Source organism: Euprymna scolopes, chromosome 5, assembly GCF_053919585.1.
Source record: "Euprymna scolopes isolate OS-2025 chromosome 5, ASM5391958v1, whole genome shotgun sequence".
NCBI classification, from domain to species: domain Eukaryota; kingdom Metazoa; phylum Mollusca; class Cephalopoda; order Sepiida; family Sepiolidae; genus Euprymna; species Euprymna scolopes.
The window spans coordinates 29,063,979-29,084,468 of NC_136486.1; the positions used below are offsets into that span (position 1 = coordinate 29,063,979).

The following is a 20,490-nucleotide window of genomic DNA, read 5'->3' on the forward strand; positions in this document are numbered from 1 at the left end:
TAAGGGAACGTAAATAAAAACATAAGTTCTTTGTTATTAACATTTGCAATAAAAAAAATTTAAAAAAATGCGTTTAATCTGCTTTAATTGAATAAGTGCAAACATTACAAGTCGCGTTTCAGTGAAAAAGCGTTTTGACAGGAACAGGACAGTTGAGTTAACTTATGAAAAGAATCGCTTGTGAATATTTCACTTCAATTGTTACATGTTCTTTCAGTCAAATTCTCTAAAATCGAGAAATCTCATTTCCTAAGCTTAATACTTGATCTCTGTAAGAGATACATAAATATTCGAGTATTCCATTAACTTTCTCCTTTGCTTCACAACATCTGATTTGATAAAGAATTTTTAAACATGATTTTCTTCCTCTCCGTCGTCGATCATTTTAATAAGTTATAATTAGGGCTAGGACAACAGCATATTCTTTTCATTGTTTTGGCTCTCAAGTATATATCCGACATCTATTAAGCCTTATCCTCCAGTGGCCGTCGGGCCTTGATAAGTGGTGATTCCCTTGTAAAAAATCATCGTCTATTATAACTACGGCTAGGACAACAGCATATTCTTTTCATCGTTTTAACCCTCGAGTGTGTATCCGTTGATATCTTATATGCTTTTATATAGAGTGATGTGGTTCTCGGTTGATTAACTGTGTCGGATATACCCTTGAGAGTTAAAACAATGATAAGAATATTCTGCTGTCATAACCCTAATTATAATATATCTTGCTGGTGGTCTCTTGGTATTACTTCATCCCAAGACATGAGTTCCTCTAATCTGGTAGAGTATCCAATTTCGTGCTGTTATATGATGTAACACCACTTAGAGAAGGTGCACCATTGCCCATTAAAACCAGAATGGGTTAGCCATACTAAGGAGATCCTATTTGGGCGAATAATAGGTTATTTTGAATATTTAGTCAGGGTTTACTTGTAGTGAAAAGTATGCGCATGCCAGGTCGTCCTGACAAACTCTTATCCAGAGAGAACTCAGACACCCGAGGATAGTGTCTAGTAGGCGTCCAACGCATTTGTATATATGTGTACATACTTGTTTATATGTATGTGTATAGGTGTGTAAATGTGTGTGCGTATGCGAGTGTAAATGTGTATGATTACATATGTGCGTCAGTGTGTATGTGTATATGCGTATGTAAATACGTATGTGCATATACATGAGTAAGTGTGTATGTTCATATGTGTGTGTGTCAGTTTGTGTGCATATGCGTGTATATTGGATGCCTTCGTTCAGTCTCGAAAGACAAAGGATACGTCCTGTAGGGTCAGCTGCACTTGTAATTATTCAGACAGATCGTAGACACTCGAGGATAGTGTCTAGTAGGCTTTCAATGCACTTGAGTCTTCTGACAATGTTTATAAGTCTCTCTTTTTGTTTTAATTGTCTTATCACATTGTTTTTGCTGGGGATGGGGCATTCTACTGAACACCAAACATTCTACCGTTAGTTTAGTTACTCCAACCGAGAGATCTTTTTAAGATTCTAACCGTCTCTTCAAGTGCTATTGTTTGTATTTCTCTTGCACTGGATTCACCGGGTATATTCGCCAGATAGTTTTTGAAATTCTTTTTCATTACACCGGTTGTTCCTATAATGATTGGCTTGATTGAAACCTTAAGATTCCAGTTTCTTTTCATGTCGTACATAAGCCTTTGGTATTTTGTTATTTTGGCCCTCTTTGCTCTGTTAAGGCCAGCATCATTAGGGACACTTACTTCGACTAGGGTTGCCAGCTTCTTCCTCTTCTCCTATATTAATATGTCAGGCCTGATAGCCTTATTTTCTAGGTGTGTAGTTGTAGGAATTTTGTAGTCGTAGGGGATAGTGTATGACTTAGGTGTGTAAATGTGTGTATACGATTGTAAATGTGTATGTTTACATACCTGCGTCAGTGTGTATGTGTACATGCGTATGTAAATACGTATATGCATATACATGAGTAAGTGTGTGTGTTTATATGTGTGTGTGTCAGTTTGTGTGCATATGCGTGTATATTGGATGCCTCCGTTCAGTCTCGGAAGACAAAGGATACGCCCTGTAAGGTCAGCTGCGCGTGTAATTGTGAGACAAGGGTTGCGCAATTCCAACCATACCTCTCCTGAAGCGGCACTCCTTAAGTTCAGTTGCAAAGAGAAGTCCAGGACGACCGGAAACAATGTCGAGATAAGCAGAGAGCACTTACAGCAAATGTATATATACAGGGTGCGTCTGGTATTGCAGAACATCACTTATTTAATCTCTTTTATCTATTACTTAATTTTTTGCTTTGTTTCTTTCAGAAAATGAATTATGGCAGATATTAATATAAGTCAGGAAATGAAAAGACAGGCTGTAATAGTTGCAGTAATAGCAGAACACAGGGATTTGCAAATAGCACAATTTCTAAAAGTTGTCTTTAAAGTTCGCAAAGAATTAGAGGACAAAATAGCCCAATTTCTCCAGTTGCTAAACGCAAAAAGCATCAACGACGCTCTGACAGCATAAGAACACCTGAATTTGTTTAAAGAGTTCAGAACATCATTGATGAGAGCCCTCAAAAGTCAATGAGATCAATTGCAAAAGATATTAATGTCTCAGACGCCACAATTCGTAGGACTTGTCATGAAAATCTTAGATACAAGTTGTATGTGATGATGAGAGGCCAGTTTATCTCCGAGACCACCAAAGAAAATCGGTTGGTAAGATCCCGGAGGCTTTTAAGCTTTTAAGCAAACTGTAACATCCTGCGGAGCAACACATTCTTTGTTTTTTTTTAGACGAAAAAATTTTTGACCAAGACCAAAAAGTAAACCGAAGAAATGACAGATGGTTATGTGCTGAGCCTTCTGAAGTTCCAAGAGTCATGCACACAAAATTTCCAGCAACTCTTATGGTTTGGGGAGTGGTTAGCAATAATGGACATGTGATGCCACCACATTTCTTTCCACAAGGACTAAAAATCAATTCTGCTGCTTACATTGAAGCCCTGAGTATTGTTGTGAAGCCTTGGATTGATAGAGTAAGAAATGAGAGGCCCTAAATCTTTCAACAAGATTCTGCACCGGCACATAAGGCTTAGAAGACACAAGAATTCTTAGCAGAGAATTTCCATGATCACATTACCCCCAATTTGTGGCCTCTAAGCTCTTCAGACCTAATTATCCAGGATTATCATGTGTGGGGCGTTGTTGAGAGAGATGTTAATAAACATCCTCATAAGATTAAAGATTCTCTGAAAGCATCCATAGTCTGAGTAATGCAGGATATTGATGAGGACCATCTTAAACGTGCCTGCCAACGGTTTAGGTCTCGAATAGAAGCTGTAATGGATGCTGAGGGTGATTTTTTTTATAAAGTTAAAAAAATAATATTTTAGTTTATAAAATAAAGTGATTTTTTGTAATACCGATGTTTTTGTTTGTCTTTTTGATTATTTTTAAAAAGGAAATATATGTTCTCAAATACCAGACACACCCTTTATGTAAATATGTGTGCATGTATACGTACGTGCGCTAGTGTGTAAGTATACGTATGTGTGCAAGTGTGTAAGTGCGTATGTATAGATGCGTGCATAGGTATATCAATGTGTCAGTACGTAATACAACCCAACTTGCGTTGATCGACCAATTCTCCTTAGAGCACCAAAGTTAAACAACGCGGTCAGTACCAAAAGGGATGACCATATTAGAATATCAGATGTTTTACGTTAAACGACTGTGACACCTGTAAAACACCTGTAAAACACTGTAATAATTGATGCCGTTAACTCATCTTAACTGGAGATTCCAAGTGAATCTTATGTAAGCTAGAAATTTCCTTCTTTGGAGGAATCTAGTTGAACCCGCATTTGGACCAGAACAATCCCCTAGGCACTGGTGGGTTTGTAGTTTCTTATTTTAATACAAAACGCGATAAATTTAGATACTCCAAAATGAGAAATTAGACTAAAACTTTAAATTTGAGGGCGACTATGAAAGCGTACAAATTAGCAGATATTTATATTTCGCTATTTCAGATTAGATCAAATTACGCACTGGTATACGCAATCTGATGATAGTTTTATAAGCCTTACTACTTCCGTGTTGACATAAATAATTGAAATTGTGAGACAATCACTAGAAGATTGCTTTACAGATCTAACGAACCTTTCTATTTGGTGACTTTTTAAAAATCAGAGTTTCCTTCTAGATGGATTGTCTTTATCCTAGTTTCGGAGCTCAATCTATGCCCTATATAGTAAGCTTTTGGAATATATGGGGAGGCTAACAGGTGCTACACCTTACCTAAGAAACTGCGAAAGGCAAGGGCGTGCTGCTAGCACCTACACACCTAAATATATACAGTAATTAGTATTCCCGAATGATCCACTATCTGCTATTAGATAGGCGTTGCTTAACCTTCGTGATCTAGCTAGAAGCGACGTGTCAACGTTATTATGTCGTGAGCGGACTATCAATATGTAAAATGGATGTTAGAGTGTTGAAATGAAACACGTTTTGCACTGAAAATTATTAAACCTTCTAAGTGGCCTTTGAGTTGATACACTCAAGTAAACAAATTATTTCTAAGACTCTTCGTGATATAGAAATTGGTCCAAAACAAAGAAAAAAAGATAAACTAGGATATAAGTTTAGGAAAGTAATTAATTAAAAACCGAGTTGAGAGTTTTATAAATCGCCCGGCAATTCCAGATTGTAAAACACGCTTAAATATATTTTAATTCATGCAGATTACATATTTTTATTCTATCGATTACGATATTAAACCTAATACAGAGTGCCCCCCCCAAAAAAAAACAGAGGACATTCAATTGTTTTTCTGAGCATTTTACAGTCAACGGAGAAAAAAGGCCAAAGACCCTAGTGTTTTGATGTAATGTTTTGAATATAATAAACTAGTTATGACCAAAGTTTCATTTCATTCAGACAAAACGCTAAGAAACGGGATCTAATTAGAATTGGGCCCGTTTTTTTGGGGGGGGGTCACCTTGAATATTATAGTTAGATCGAAACTAAAAAAGGTGTATATATATATATGAGGAGATCTATTATGATCGAAACGGTATGCACATCGTAGCAAGATATGAATGTAATTACTTCGATCATAATAGATCTCATCAGGCAAGAATAATAAAAAATGAAAAATGGTCTTGAATCATTTTTAATTTTTTAATTTTCTTGCCTGATGAGATCTATTATGATCTAAACGGCCTGCACATCGTAGCAAGATATGACTGTATTTATAAAAAAGAATAATGTATATATATATATATATATATATATATATATATATATATATAAAGTAAGAATTATAATTAAGTTTACAACGTTAATCCACAATAGTAAACTTAAAATATATTATAAATATTAAAAACTTAATGTGTATAAAGTAATCCTAACGAGATATAAAAGCTCAATGCAACCAAGAAATATGAAATAGAGCTTATAATAAGAAAAAGAATTAATAAAAGATGTTAAAAACACTTTAAGAAGAGTTAAAAACATATTTCATTTTCAAACGTAGACACAATTTGATTAATTTATGTCTCCTTTTGGAATATTAAATATTTTTGTAACGTGTGTTAAAGTGTTTCTAGCATGCTTTACTATTTCTTATTCCTTATCACTTGGGTGCACTCAGCTAGAATCAAAACCAAAACATACAACTCTCCATGCTCATTAATAATCTTTGAGTCACACTTATACACCCCCACACATATATATGTGTATGTTTATATATATATATATATATATATATATATATATATATGTCTGTATATATGTCTGTATATATGTACATATATTATATATATATATAGGTATATATATGTATATGTACATATGTATATATATATATGCATATATATATAGGTATATATATGTATATATATGTATGTATATATATATATGTATATATGTATATATATGTATATATGTATGTATATATATGTGCATAAGTGTATATATGTGTACATAATTATAATTAAATAAATATATATATATATATTCAAAAATAGAAGAAAATAATTGAGCAATCAACAATAAAGCAAGGGAAAGATGGTCTTCTTCTGTCAAGAAGTGACAATCACCATATATGTATATATATGTATATATATGTATGCATATATATATATGTATGCATATATATATGCATATATGCATATATATATATATATATATATATATATATATATATATATAGATAGATAGATAGATAGATAGATAAAATTTACCTGTTATTTCTTTCGTGAAAAGATGGACTTGCGCGATCGTCGGAGCAAGCAAGCAAGCAAGCAAGGTGCACAGAGTTTTATAATATTGTAAACCGAATTTTACTAATAAAATCATTTTATTTTCATTTCTCTCTCTTTTTCTTTTGTAGGGGCGAATACCAGTGAAATGGATGGCTCCGGAATCTTTATATGCTCAGGTCTACACCTCGAAAAGCGACGTGTAAGTATTTTAAGTTGTACACGTACATATAAGTATTGCATACATACGAGATGCATTTGCGTATAAGTATTTGCTAAAATTTGCGTGAAAGTATTGCGTGTATCCTTTCGTACTGTAAAGAAATGAAAACGGATAGTTTTAACATTATTACTAATAGTTTTCACGACACGTAATTGTTTTTCATATTGACGGCCTATTAAACCTTTTTGTGCTTTATTTAAATCAGACATATATTGCTTACTAGCTCATAAACCCGACGTTGCTCGGGATTGAACAAGGATAAATGAATGTTTTACACACATATATTTTCTTGTCACTGAAATCCCCTGTTTTTCAATCAAATTGATTAATTGCCAGCTCTTGTTGGAGACTCATCCCGCTGGAAAGAAGGAAACTTCAGATGCGTTTGCGCAATGACTTAGTCCACAATACATTGCAGTCTACATTGCACTGTAGAGAACCTACTGTTGATTTTATAAAATTATTTGTTATGTAATTGCCCGCATTAAAGTTTAAGATATAATAGTCAAGTATCATACTTCAATAGTGCTATAAACAGAAACATTCATTGGGACGTTGCTCTTGTCATATCAAATACAAAAAAAAACACTGTTGATTTTATATGCCTGGCCTTTCTACTTGTTCGGTGGTAATTGATTGAATTAAAATAAAACAACAGAAGGTTCTCTACAGTGCAATGTACATTACACTGTATTGTGAACTAAGTCACTGTATGGAGGCATGTCAACCTTCTTCCTAGTGCACTGCGATGGGTCCCCAACTTGAGCAGCAATCAAATGATTGCAAATGGATGATTACTAGCGCTATGACAACAACATATTCTTTTCATTATTTTGACTCTCGAGCATATATCAGTTTATATCTTATATGTTTTTATGTAGAGTGATGTGATTCTCAATTGATTAACTGTGTCTGTGTCGGATATATACTCGAGAGTTAAAACAATGATAATAATATTCTGTTTTCATAGGCCTACTGATTACACTGATTTCGAGGACAAGAAAAATATGGGAGTGTGAAACATCCGCTCATCATCATTAAATTCCAGGCAACGTTGGGTCTCCCTGCTAGTCAGAGATAATATACCAAACTGGTTCGGAACAATTTATAGAATTTTTCTTACGCAATATGTAGTAATAACATCTTAAAAATATCCGTACAATCATTAAACTTACTTAACATACAATATGAACCGCCAATTTTGTAAACGCTTTAAAACATTAGACATTCTACTGCGTACTGGGTGCACTAGCAGAGATATCTCACGTCTACATTGGAATATCTACGTGAATAGGGGTAAAAAGTTAATCTAAAATTGATTCAGTTATAAAAATGCTTTACTCGAATTTGTCGTGGCCATAAAACGTACAACTTACATTGCATTTTTACACATCAGCGATACCCCAATACCCTCTACATACATTTATATATATATTATATTACATTATATATATACATATATATATATATATATATATATATATATATATATATATATATATATATAAAAATATATATATATATAAATATATATATATATATATATATATGTATATATATATATATATAATTAAAAAAAATACCCGACACACACTTATCAGATGAGACGAACTAGTGAGGTCTGTAGACGACTTACAATGATGAATTTTCTGCATTAATATGTATTATTTAGGGAGGGGAGAAAGAGAGGAAGAATTTGGTTGAAAGAGGATACTCGAATAGGGAAACTACTCAGGTGCTAGAGGAGGAGGAGGGGGGAGCAGGAGCAGGAGGAGGAGGATAGGGAGTTGACTAGAAATCAATTGGGGGTGTAGATCATAGCAGCAGATTTTAGGGGAAATGGGTCAGGGTTTGGTGACATCTAAATTATGTATATATAAATTAATATAGTGAGGTGCAAAACACCAAATTAGATAAGAAAATAATGAATTGAGAAGGGAAACAATAACAATAAAACAATAAAAAATGTGAAAAAATACAAACACTAAAATAATCAGAAACACTGTAAATGAAACAGATTAAAAAAGAGATAATGGAAAAATAGAAAGGCAAGAGGAGAGAGAGAGAGAGAGAGAGAAAGAGAGAGAGAGAGAGAGAGAGAGAGAGTTGGAGACGGTTTAGACCAAAAAGACCACAAGACATCGGCAACTTATTTTTATGGCTTTTAACTAAATCTCCCGTCGAAGTAATGAACTATTATAAAGATTAAAATAAAATCGTATATATATATTATTGAACCCAAAAACCTACCAATCTCCTAGTAACGTACACATAAAATAACATTCACGCGTTCCTACCTCTCGGTTCGAATGCCCCACGCACCCATCTGCACGCACATATCTAAGTATAAGTACATACGCACCTGCAGATCCACACAACACACACACAAACGCAAACACACACACAAACACACACACAAACATACACACATACATAAACACACAAAAACACAAACAAAACACACACATACATAAACATACACACAAACACACACACAAACAGAAAAGAACACACACAAACGCACACATACGTAAACACAAACATACACACAAACACACACATACAAACACACATGCCCACACAAAACACACACTACCACACCTTAAAACAGATATTCCTTCCTGTAAATGACTGTAACAAGAAAAGTCATTAAGGCCAAACAATACGAATAACCAATCCTCATCTCAAAAATTCAGAAACGTAATATAATAATAGTTTGGTCGATATAATAGTCCGATGAATCCAAATAATATAATATTATTACTTAATCTGTTGCAAGCATCAACATATACCCACATCAAGTATTCTAAGATATAGGAGAGGAAACGGTATATATATATATATATATATATATATATATATATATATATATATATATATATATATATATATATATATATAAATACTAGCAAAAGTACCCGTCGTTGACGGGGTTCAAAAACAGCCTACATTAAATGAACTCTGATTTATGAAAGTATGATAGGTTATGAAAAGGATGGGTTGTAAATTTGGGTTGAATTTGGGGGTGTCAAAACCAAAGCAAAATATGATGAAAGTAAAAATAAAATAGATAAACCCAATAATTTATTATACCATACCTGTTCACACTGAAACACTTATCCAATATTCTGTGGATCTATATTAAACAACCTTGTTAAACTTTGTGACATATTTCCATTCTATGGAGGTCAGGTGCTAACGAGCACCCCATAATTTTATTATACCATATTTCTTCAAACTGAAACATAATTATCAAAGTATACTTACACAGATAGATATGAAAATTCTTCATTAAATTTTGTGCCTATTTCCATTCTATGGAGGCCAGGCGCGAACGCATACCCCACAATTTTATTATACCATCTCTATTTAAGTTAAAACATACTTATCAAAGTATTCTAATGTACATCTATATCAAAAACACTTCTAAACGTTTTTTTTAATATTTAAATTTTTTATTTCCATACTTTGTGGACCAGGCGCGAACGCAGACCCCACAATTTTAATGAACCACCGTTCTGCCAGATCAAACATACCCATTCCTGTGTCTCGATACATCTTCTATCATTATATGTAATCAGTTTTTTAAAATAGTCAACCATATAGGAGCCTATTCGTGACCAGACACACACCACACACACACACACACAAACGCACATTCAGCTTTATATTATATATATATATATATACATATATATATATATATATATATATATATATAAATTTATGTATTTAAACTTTATGATTTGAAAAATGAATCTTCAAATACAGAATGTTTTATTGTTGGAAAACAAAGAATACAAATAAATAAATCTATTTCCTTAACCCATGAGTTTTCGATGCTTATAACAGCAATAAACATAGAAAATTATTTTTTTAAACTCATGGGTTAAGAAAATAGATTTATTAAACTTTATTTTTTGCTTTCAAACAATAAAAAAATTCTGTATTTGAAGATTAACTTTTTTAAATCATAAAATTTAAAAACATACATTTGTATTAATTTGCTCTATCTTGTATATTGAGCAATTTTATTTGGCTGGGATTGTCTTACATAAAATAATACATCTTTACATTTTGTAAATCACTGGATTTGCATACCAGTAGATATATTTCATTTCATTATTCTGAAGTATATATATATATATATATATATATATATATATATATATATATATATATATATATATATATATATATATATATATATATATATATATAAATGGAGGCCATCTGGAATATATGCTGTAGAACGGAGAAAAAAGTCCAAATACCCAAGTGTTTTGATGTGATGTTTTGAATATAATAAACTAGTTATGACCAAAGTTTCATTTCATTCGGACAAAACTAAAAAAACGGGGCCTAATTAGAGTTGGGGCCCGTTTTTTTTAGGTCACCCTGTATATATATAATTTAGCTTTTACATCTAGCTTGGATTATACTAAATATTCATATAATATTTATATGTGTGTATTTATATTTATATCGTTTCCTCTTCCCATATCTTCCAATGCTACGAAGCTAAGGAGGCCCAAAATAAAACAGCAACAGTGCACCACTCAATAAGTGGGCACGTCTCCAAGTTTCGTGTGAGACGTGAACTAATTGCGACAAAAAGTGCCACCAACAAGTCCCTGCTTGTGAACTTGATACAATCAAACAGTGAAGCGCTTTCTCGCTAACTGAAACTGCCAACCAATATAATCGCTACGATCCATCTTTGCTTGGTAAATTCCCGTATTAATTATGCGCCGATGGCAAACTATTTTTACAGCCTCCTTTTATCGCCGTCCATAGTCAAAGTGAAACTCTTTTGCTGGGACTAACAAGCTCGCTATTAAATAATCACATTTAAATGGTTTACTCAAAATCAATAATGACATAACTTTATAAGTAATCGTAGAATCGGAAGAAAATGAAGTATTTTTTAATTAATAACGTGTTTGACATCGAATTTTAAATCGACAACTCTAGCAGGCTACTCACACCTGAGAGTATCCTGTATCTCTACAAAGTCACTATTCACACATGCATGGAATACTGTTGTCATATATGCACTAGTGCATCTATAACTAGTCTCTCGCTTCTAGATAGGGTTAAAAAAAAAAGAGTCGCTGAATTAATATGTCCCGCACTGTCGGCCAAACTCCAACCTCTGTACCATCGCCGAAATGTGACATCCCTTTGCTTGTTTTACAAATATTTCAATGGTAATGCTCGGACGAACCCAAAGCACTAGTGCCTCCTCGACGCAAATACCTCTGATAAACCAGACCAGCAGCAAAATCCCACCCCTACACTGTAGATATCAATAGGTGCCGTTAAGCCTTCAACTCCAATCATTTCTTCCCTCGAACCGCTAGACTTTTTATTCCCTCCCCACTTCCTGCTTCTCTGATGGTGTTGGATTTTCAGAAGTTCAAATGTAATGTGAACAGATATCTCGTCGCCTAACTCCCTACATAGTTCCCCGGCAAATCTGGTCTTAAGTAGCAGTCCCTTACAAATTCGTGTAACTGTGCCGTGTTTGCTGTGAATAAACAGTAAAAACCTCTTCTTTTTAAGTGCAGATTTCTAAACAATCGCTTATCTTGAGTCCAACTTAGTTTGGCAGTTCATTATGAAGAAATTGACACCCAAACAGCATTTGCAAATTTCAACTGATGCAGTAAGAGAAATATTTGATTAACGAGTAATTTCACGATGTGGACGTGTCATTGGCCACTTCATTTGTGTGACGTAACTCCATTAGATTATTTGCTTTGGAAATATGTAAAGCCACGTGTCTACATCGGTAAACTAGAATAAATAGACAACTTGGAAGGCAAAATTTGACTCGTTATTGCCGAAATGCAGTCTAATTTAATGCGTAGAGTTTATGAAAATTGGACTTCTATATTATTATACCATATATACCTCTATATTATATACCATATATACCTCTATATTATTATACCATATATACCTCTATATTATATACCATATATACCTCTATATTATTATACCATATATACGCGAGCCGCGGCGTCATATCACCGATATTTTATTGAAATTATAAATGGCAAAACTAATATTTGTAATAAACCATATATTTTGATAATAAAACTATTTTTTGTGATTTATTTTAATTTAAATTTCGACGACTCCACATAGACACTCATCTATACATTGTTTGGCATTTTATTCCTTATTTATGTCCCCCGACAAAATGAGAAGGAACATGTAAATTGACGCTTGTTCATTCGTCTGTCTGCGCTTTTCTCAATAATTAAAACTTGGAATATTTTTAAATTTTGCACAAACATTAAACATGATATGAGTAAAAAAGTAACAGAACGGATTTTGCGAGAAAACTTTGATTGCTCCTCACCCCTAGCGGTGCCTTTCGGGTTAAACTTGCCTTCGTTGACACTTTTGTGTTTATAAAAAAAAATAATGCCTTGGATTCTAAAAAATTGCAACTAAATGTTTTCTATATAATTTTGGTTGTCTATACTTCGCGATAACTCTTGCGTGTGCCTCAGGGGATATTTTAAGGCTAATAAAAACACTCAACTTTTGAGACTATTTTTCCATATTTGTCCAAAATTTTTTGTGTATTTCTATTTAGCAGTTTGGCATGGTGTTGAACTCAAATTTAAATATGTTAAGGCATAAAACTGCACCGTTTGTTCATTTTCATCAGGATTTGACGTCCCCTGGGGACTTTTGGGGCTAAATGAGGGGAGGATGCTGAACTTGGTCATTTTTTTACGCCTCGTTCATGGGACCATGCATACTTCACTTTTTTTTTTTTAAAGTTTTGGTTCTTGTAAGTCATAATGATAAGTTGAATAGTTTATAATTTTACCAAGCATATATATATATATATATATATATATATATATATATATATATATATATATATATATATATATGTTTCGTGGTTAAATTTAAAATTCTGCAAAAACAACATATAGAGACTTATATTCGATTTAAGAATTTATTGTTTGACAAAAGGAATACATAGAAGGGGTTATTCTAATTTTCTTAATCCATGGATTTTCAACAATGGTCATATCATCACAGGAAATGAAATGCGGTTAGCAAAATGTTTAGCTGCGAATGGACGCTAATTTTACTTTTCAGCACAATTATTGAAAATAGTTTTTGGAGTGGTTGTGGATAATTATATGGAAAAAATTATACGAAAGGAGAATTGTTATAACATGGGTAATCCATTATTGGAAAGAGTCCAATGCCGTTCGGGGTTATAACTCCAGGTGGACAGAAAATAATATTCCCATATAGCGAAAGCGTATTGCTCCTTATTGATTTTTCGAAAAGTATACGGGGCAGCCTTATTCGTTGTTGCGTTGAGTGTGTGTTGGGTGATGCAGTCAAAATGCTTTCTCGGTGTTGACAAAGTGTATCTGATATTGGTGGATATACCATTCCATTGTAATTATCCCTGTGAGTAATAGAATTTGAGCATTGAGTTAAGTATGCAATGGACCTCGAAATCAATACTATAGGCAGCAAAATAATCCTGGAGATGATATTCAGAACGGTGCGTTGGACGGCTTGCTTCTTGTGTAAGTCCCGGTAGAAAGAAAGATAGCTCGCTTTCTTGTTGATAGTGGGTGAGGGAAGCCTTTTAGATGAGGGAAAGAGGAGAGTGGGGTGAAGTAGAGAGGTTAAAGAGAGAGGGATAGGGTTAAAATTGGGCGAGCATACAGATTGTTAATGGAATTTTTTCGGCGGGGGCAGGAATTGTATTTTAGTATTCTTTAAAAGGGTTGACCTCTTGATTTTGAGTTCCACTGGGAAATGGATATTCTTGTGATTTTCAATGGGGGTGTGCGTGATAATAGGTGGGTGTGCTGTTTTTGCTGTGCGGATGGGTGAGCGGTTGAGGTGAAGACAGAGACGAGTCATGGTATGAAAATATGGAATGTTTGGAGGGTTACTTATTTAAGTGATTTTAAGGTTGGGTTCTTGTTATTTTAAATATATTTAAAGGTGACTTGATTGGTTGAGATAAGTCAGTTCATTACGCTTGTTATCGTAGTGTGATCTGGTTTAATTAAGTTTGTTTAAATTTTATTTAAAATACATATATTTTTGTTTGGAGGCGATCTATGGATGAGTTTGTTTGTTGTTCGTTGAGTTGGAATTGATGTTTGAGTGAGTGTTTTATATACTGTGGTTAATTAGCTATTTTTATAATAGGGAGAATTGATTTAAATGTGGAGCTGGGAATGGAGTCGCCCAAGCGTGGTTGATTTTCATTTTAACTATTTATATAATGATTACTTGTATATCTATCTGTCAAACCTAAACCTAAGTGCAGATATAAGCACATATATAACCACATACACACATACATACGTTCATATACATATATATACATATACATATACATATACATAGTATACACTTACGCACAAACACTGATCCATACCCTGCATACATAAATGCAGGCTTATATACACACTCATCCTTATACTAATGCACATATGCACTCAGTTACATATACATATTATGATGCAAATACGCATATTAGAGAAGGGAACTACTTATACAGCCGGGCGAGTATGCATGCGCGCGTATTCGAGTGTACAACTACGCCCATATGCACGCCCGAACATCTCTATAATCAAGTGCAAGCATGCAAGTCATGCCCCCTTTTACATACCATCGTATACATACAGCAAATAAACATCTACATAAGTGTTATGTCTAAAAAGAGATAAAGGTGCGTACACTGATATATCTAACATACAAATACAGAGAGAGATGCACCTACCGTTAAAGATATACATACATCAACAAATGATCGGGTTTATCTAATGATTCTATTTTAGAGAGGAGGATAATATCAAATTGCCAACTCAGTTATATGGTCAAGGGAGATATAGACAATTAGAGTGTACTAATATACGGCTAAGGTATGTAACTCAGTTAAATGTCCATGCTCACAAAACACACGCATATATATATATATATATATACATATACATAAACATACATACATACGCGTGTACACGCACACACACACACGTGCATTATAATGGGTGTATTGATTTAAATGTGGGGCTGGGTATGGGGTCGCCCAAGCGTAGTTGATTTTAACTATTTATATAATGATTACTTGTATATCCATTTGTCAAACCTAAACATAAGTGCAGATATAAGCAAATATATACCTACAGACACACATACACCCACTTTTACATACCATCGGAAACATACAGCAAATAAACATCTACATAAGTGTTATGTCTAAAAAGAGATAAAGGTGCGTACACTGATATATCTAACATACAAATGCAGACAGCGTGCACCTACCGTTAAAAATATACATACATCAACAAATGATCGGGTTTATCTAATGATTCTATTTTAGAGAGGAGAGATAATCCCAAATTGCCAACGCATTTATATGGTCCATGGAGATATAGACAGTTAAAGTGTACTAATATACGTAGGTGTGTAGCTTCGTTAGATGTCCATGCTCACACGCACACACACACACACACACTCACACACACACTCACACACATACACACATATATATACACATAAACATACGTACGCGTACACACGCACACACATAAAAATATACATACATACGCACATATAAATATACATACATACGCGTACACACAAACACACATATATACACACATAAACATACACACATACGCGTACACACGCACAAACACAGGTGGATACATACATATATACACTACAGCACATAATTATGTGCATATACACTCAACACAAAACGCACGCCTACAAGCTCACACATATATATACATCCACATATATAAGGAAATGAGAGTAATGGATACAAGTTCATGCATATATATATATACATATATACATACTTATATACACATATACACATATACATATACACATATATATATATGCACACACACATACACACATATATACACATATACATATACACATATATACGCATATATATACAGATGTACAGCCATACATATATAGAAATGTACAAACATATACTTGCTCAAGCATGCACATTTATAAGTACACATATAGACATACGTAAATATTAAGATTGCCACAGCGCATGCAACATCTACCCCCTCATGCATACATACATATTCATTTATACAAGCATGCAACATCTACCTCTCATGCATACATACATATACACTCATACAAGTGTGAATCCATGCTTATACATATAGGGGCAACATGCCAAAACTAGTTCAGGTATCGTGACTTAAGTGGTTTTGAGCTGGCTATACTTGAAGTTTTTCCTGTGCTTGCATAACGAAATAAACTCATTTTGGGTGTTTATCGTGGCTTTAGGATATGTTATTATTGCAACTGCTTCTGAAGTCAAAGGTTGCAGAATTTGGATTTAGGGAGTGGATGTTGCATGTACTGTAGCTATTATTAAAATATAGCTTGACTCCTTTATTAAAAAATAATTACAGTTTGACCGCTTTATTAAAAAATAATTATAGTATTCCTCCTTTATTAAAAATAATTATTGTTGGATTAATTTATTAAAAAATAATTATAGTTTGACTCCTTTATTAAAAACAAAAAAAAAATATCGTAATTTCGTTGTTCATCGTTATTTAGTATTCGGAACGATTTGATTTTCGAAGGTTCCAATAGTTGATTTTCATCATTAAAAGAAAATCGGCCGATTCACTGTTTCTGCTCAATTGGCGAACGATAAGATCTGAAACTACAAAACTGAAGCAGGAATCGAACATAGATGAATTGTCGATATCGAGGCTCGCATATTTGCCAGAAAATGGTTTCCAGATCGATCCAGACGATGGATTCGTATCTGCCAGGAAAAAGGAAAAAAAAAAAAACAAACAAAAAAAAAACGAGCGTTCTTTAAATACATCAATTCTATCCGTTCGATGGGAATTTTATCTCACATTAAACCGAACTAGGCACCAGAAATATGATTTTATACGTGAGCATGGCAGACCACAGAAAATGGTAACCCTAGGCGTGAGAGATAGAAAATCATATTATAATTTCAAGTGAGACAGATCAAAGGGAATGCTATTTCAAACTTTGGGTTGTAACTTCGGTATATCCCTGATAAATTGCCACACTACCAAGGCAATGTGGGCAAAATAGGTAAAGTGTAGTATCAGAAAGATACTAAAATTTAATCTTAGACAAAATGTAAGCATTATAAATATATTAAAGAATAATAGAAATTTAAATATTATCTGATCGAATACATACTAATATTATTACTGATAGAAGCTATTATAGTTTGCTTGTAGCATTGTGCATATTGTGTAAGAAATTTATTTTTTATGGCGATGCCAATGCAATTTAGTTATTAAACAATGCAGTTTTCGAATCAGGATAGTGTGACATTATATTGTATTTAACCACAATCGTTTAATACACATCATTTAATACATCAATGAATATTATGCTTGAATGAGAATAAAAATCCCCAAACTTGAAGACCAGCAAAAGCGATTAAATCCTATATACGAAATAGCAAATAACTGTATGCACAGAATAAATTTAGTTTAGAACGACAATACGATAATATTTCATATAAGTTAATTACGTATATATTAAGTTAATTATTATAATATATATATTCTCCTGAATCTAGTTCTCTTTAAAACATAAGAACATAAACAAGTATGTTATATTCGTTCTCACATTCTGCTGGTGTCTCTCTTGCTTTGATAAGGCGTTTGAACTTTTACAGTAACTAAATGCTATATACGAAATAGCAATAACTGGCTGCGCAATATTCAAGGTTTAACCTCTGTTAGATAAAATATTTCTGTAAAACTATAACATTAAGAATATAACACTTCTCAACGAATTTTTTATCTACAGACTGGTTATATAGGATATTCTGAAATGTAGAAAATTATTTAATCCATTTTTATCCGAAAATAAGAGAGGCTAAGCAGTCAAAATTCAAAATTGGTAGTGGAAGTTATTGAATTTTTTCTGTTTGCTTACTGTTTCATGAATGTGCATGCGTGAATAGTTCGCACTACAGATTACTTATGTCAGAAATAAGTAGGTTTGAAAACATATTTTAAAGATCGTCTCACGCTGGTTTAATGGTTAACGTACTTGATTCCCTGTGTCTAGGTTGTGATTTAGATCTCAGCTCGAGTATAATTTTTCCTTAACAGTAACATGTCTCACTTTCCGTATTAATATATATATATATATATATATATATATATATATATATATATATATATATATATAGAGAGAGAGAGAGAGAGAGAGAGAGAGATGTCTCGTGTTGCGGGGTTCAAATCGTTACACTGGTATTAATCGTGACACCCTGCACTGAAGATTCCCGAAGGATTAAACACTAGTGTCTGTAGGTATTTAATTATTATAGTAAAAAATAATTATATATATATATATATACATACATACATACATACATACATATATATATATAATTATTTCCACATCCAAATGACGGCGTAACTCACAAACACCATAAAAGTCAACAAACCGGAAGTCCAAGACTCGAGTTTCGCCCTTATTTGGACTCACCAGTAAGACATATCGAATCCAGATTCGAAATCCGAGTCTCTTGCATGCCAGGAAAGCACTCTGTCAACTGAGCAAACTTCCTACACACCAGAAGGTCTATTAACTAATACATATCAAGCAAATGGCCCCGAGATCCGACCGTAAAATGGACCTATTTCTTCTCGACAAGGGACGCGGTCATCCAACCAGCTATAACCCAAGCCGATGTTTCACAAGTAGGATTTTTTTAACTCGCTCGGACGATGCTAAGCTAGCGAGCAATTGGTAATATAATTTTCAGAATGTGAAAGATTATATAACTATTTCCACAGCAAAACAAATCCCGGGATCGTATATATCTAACTAATGAGGCAAATGAGAGCGAAGCTTGAGTCTTGGACTTCCGGTTTGTTGATTTTTATGGCTCTCGTGAGCTGCGGAGTTGTTTGTGGAAATAATTATATAATCTCTCACATTCTGAAAATTATATATATATATATATATATATATATATATATATATATATATATATATAGATATTATATATATATATAATGCTTTTCAAAAGATTTTACCACAGTGAACATAATCGATTACCTTATATACATAACTTTGATCTTCAAAAATTTCAATTTTCAGCCTGGAATATGCATTAAAATCACAATTCATCAGTATTTAATGCTTTGGATTTTACAACTGTTTCTGCTTCCTTATTCATTCAACCTTAGAGTATTATTTTCACACTATCATTTTAAATTTAATTTTCAATTTATGTGCTAATAAGCAAAATTTATCATAACCTTCATCTTTTTTGCTAATAAGTTTTTCCCCGATGAAATAAGTCACTCATTGAAAATCCATGGATTAATGAAAAAACTTTAAATCTTTTTGTATTTCTTGGTAAAACAATACATTTTTTAGTAACCTAGATAATTTAATTCAGAATTTCGATTACATATATATATATATATATATATATATATATATATATATATATATATATATACAGGGTGTCCATAAAGTCCGTGTGCAATTTTAAAATGAATTGTTCCAAAATCAAATTCTTTTTACATGTTATTTTTATTGAAATCACAAATAAAATTATAAATATTTTAAGGCGCACACGGACTTTATGGACACCCTATATATATATATATATATATATATATATATATATATATATATATATATATATATATATATATGGAAATAGGATCGAGATGATTTTTAAATTTCCGTTATTTTAAACTTAGAAAAAAATGCTTATTCATCCAACGGTTTATTTTTAAAATTAACATTGCTATCATTCGAGTTAATTATTAAGAAATATTCCTCGTTAACGATAAGTCTTTGGAAGTTTTATGCTTAAAGATGTGTTTGCCATGGAATAGTGCACATTCAATTATCTACTTACCGACTATAAAGAAACCACTCTGGTGCCGCTTTCTATAAAAGTATCTATTTATTTACCTTTTTTCTAAATATAACTCTT

The 20,490-nt window shown here is 32.8% G+C and overlaps 1 protein-coding gene across 4 annotated transcripts in view; it reads left to right on the forward strand.

Annotated features, from left to right (window-relative positions):
• Nucleotides 1-20,490, forward strand: part of LOC145276756 (proto-oncogene tyrosine-protein kinase receptor Ret-like) — a 343,334-nt gene that overhangs the window by 292,063 nt on the left and 30,781 nt on the right. For all 4 annotated transcript variants that reach the window (XM_080128000.1, XM_080128001.1, XM_080128002.1 and 1 more), the window contains exon 14: nt 6,379-6,449. In XM_080128000.1, the coding sequence (XP_079984126.1) occupies nt 6,379-6,449 (71 nt within the window). The remainder of the gene's footprint in view (nt 1-6,378; nt 6,450-20,490) is intronic.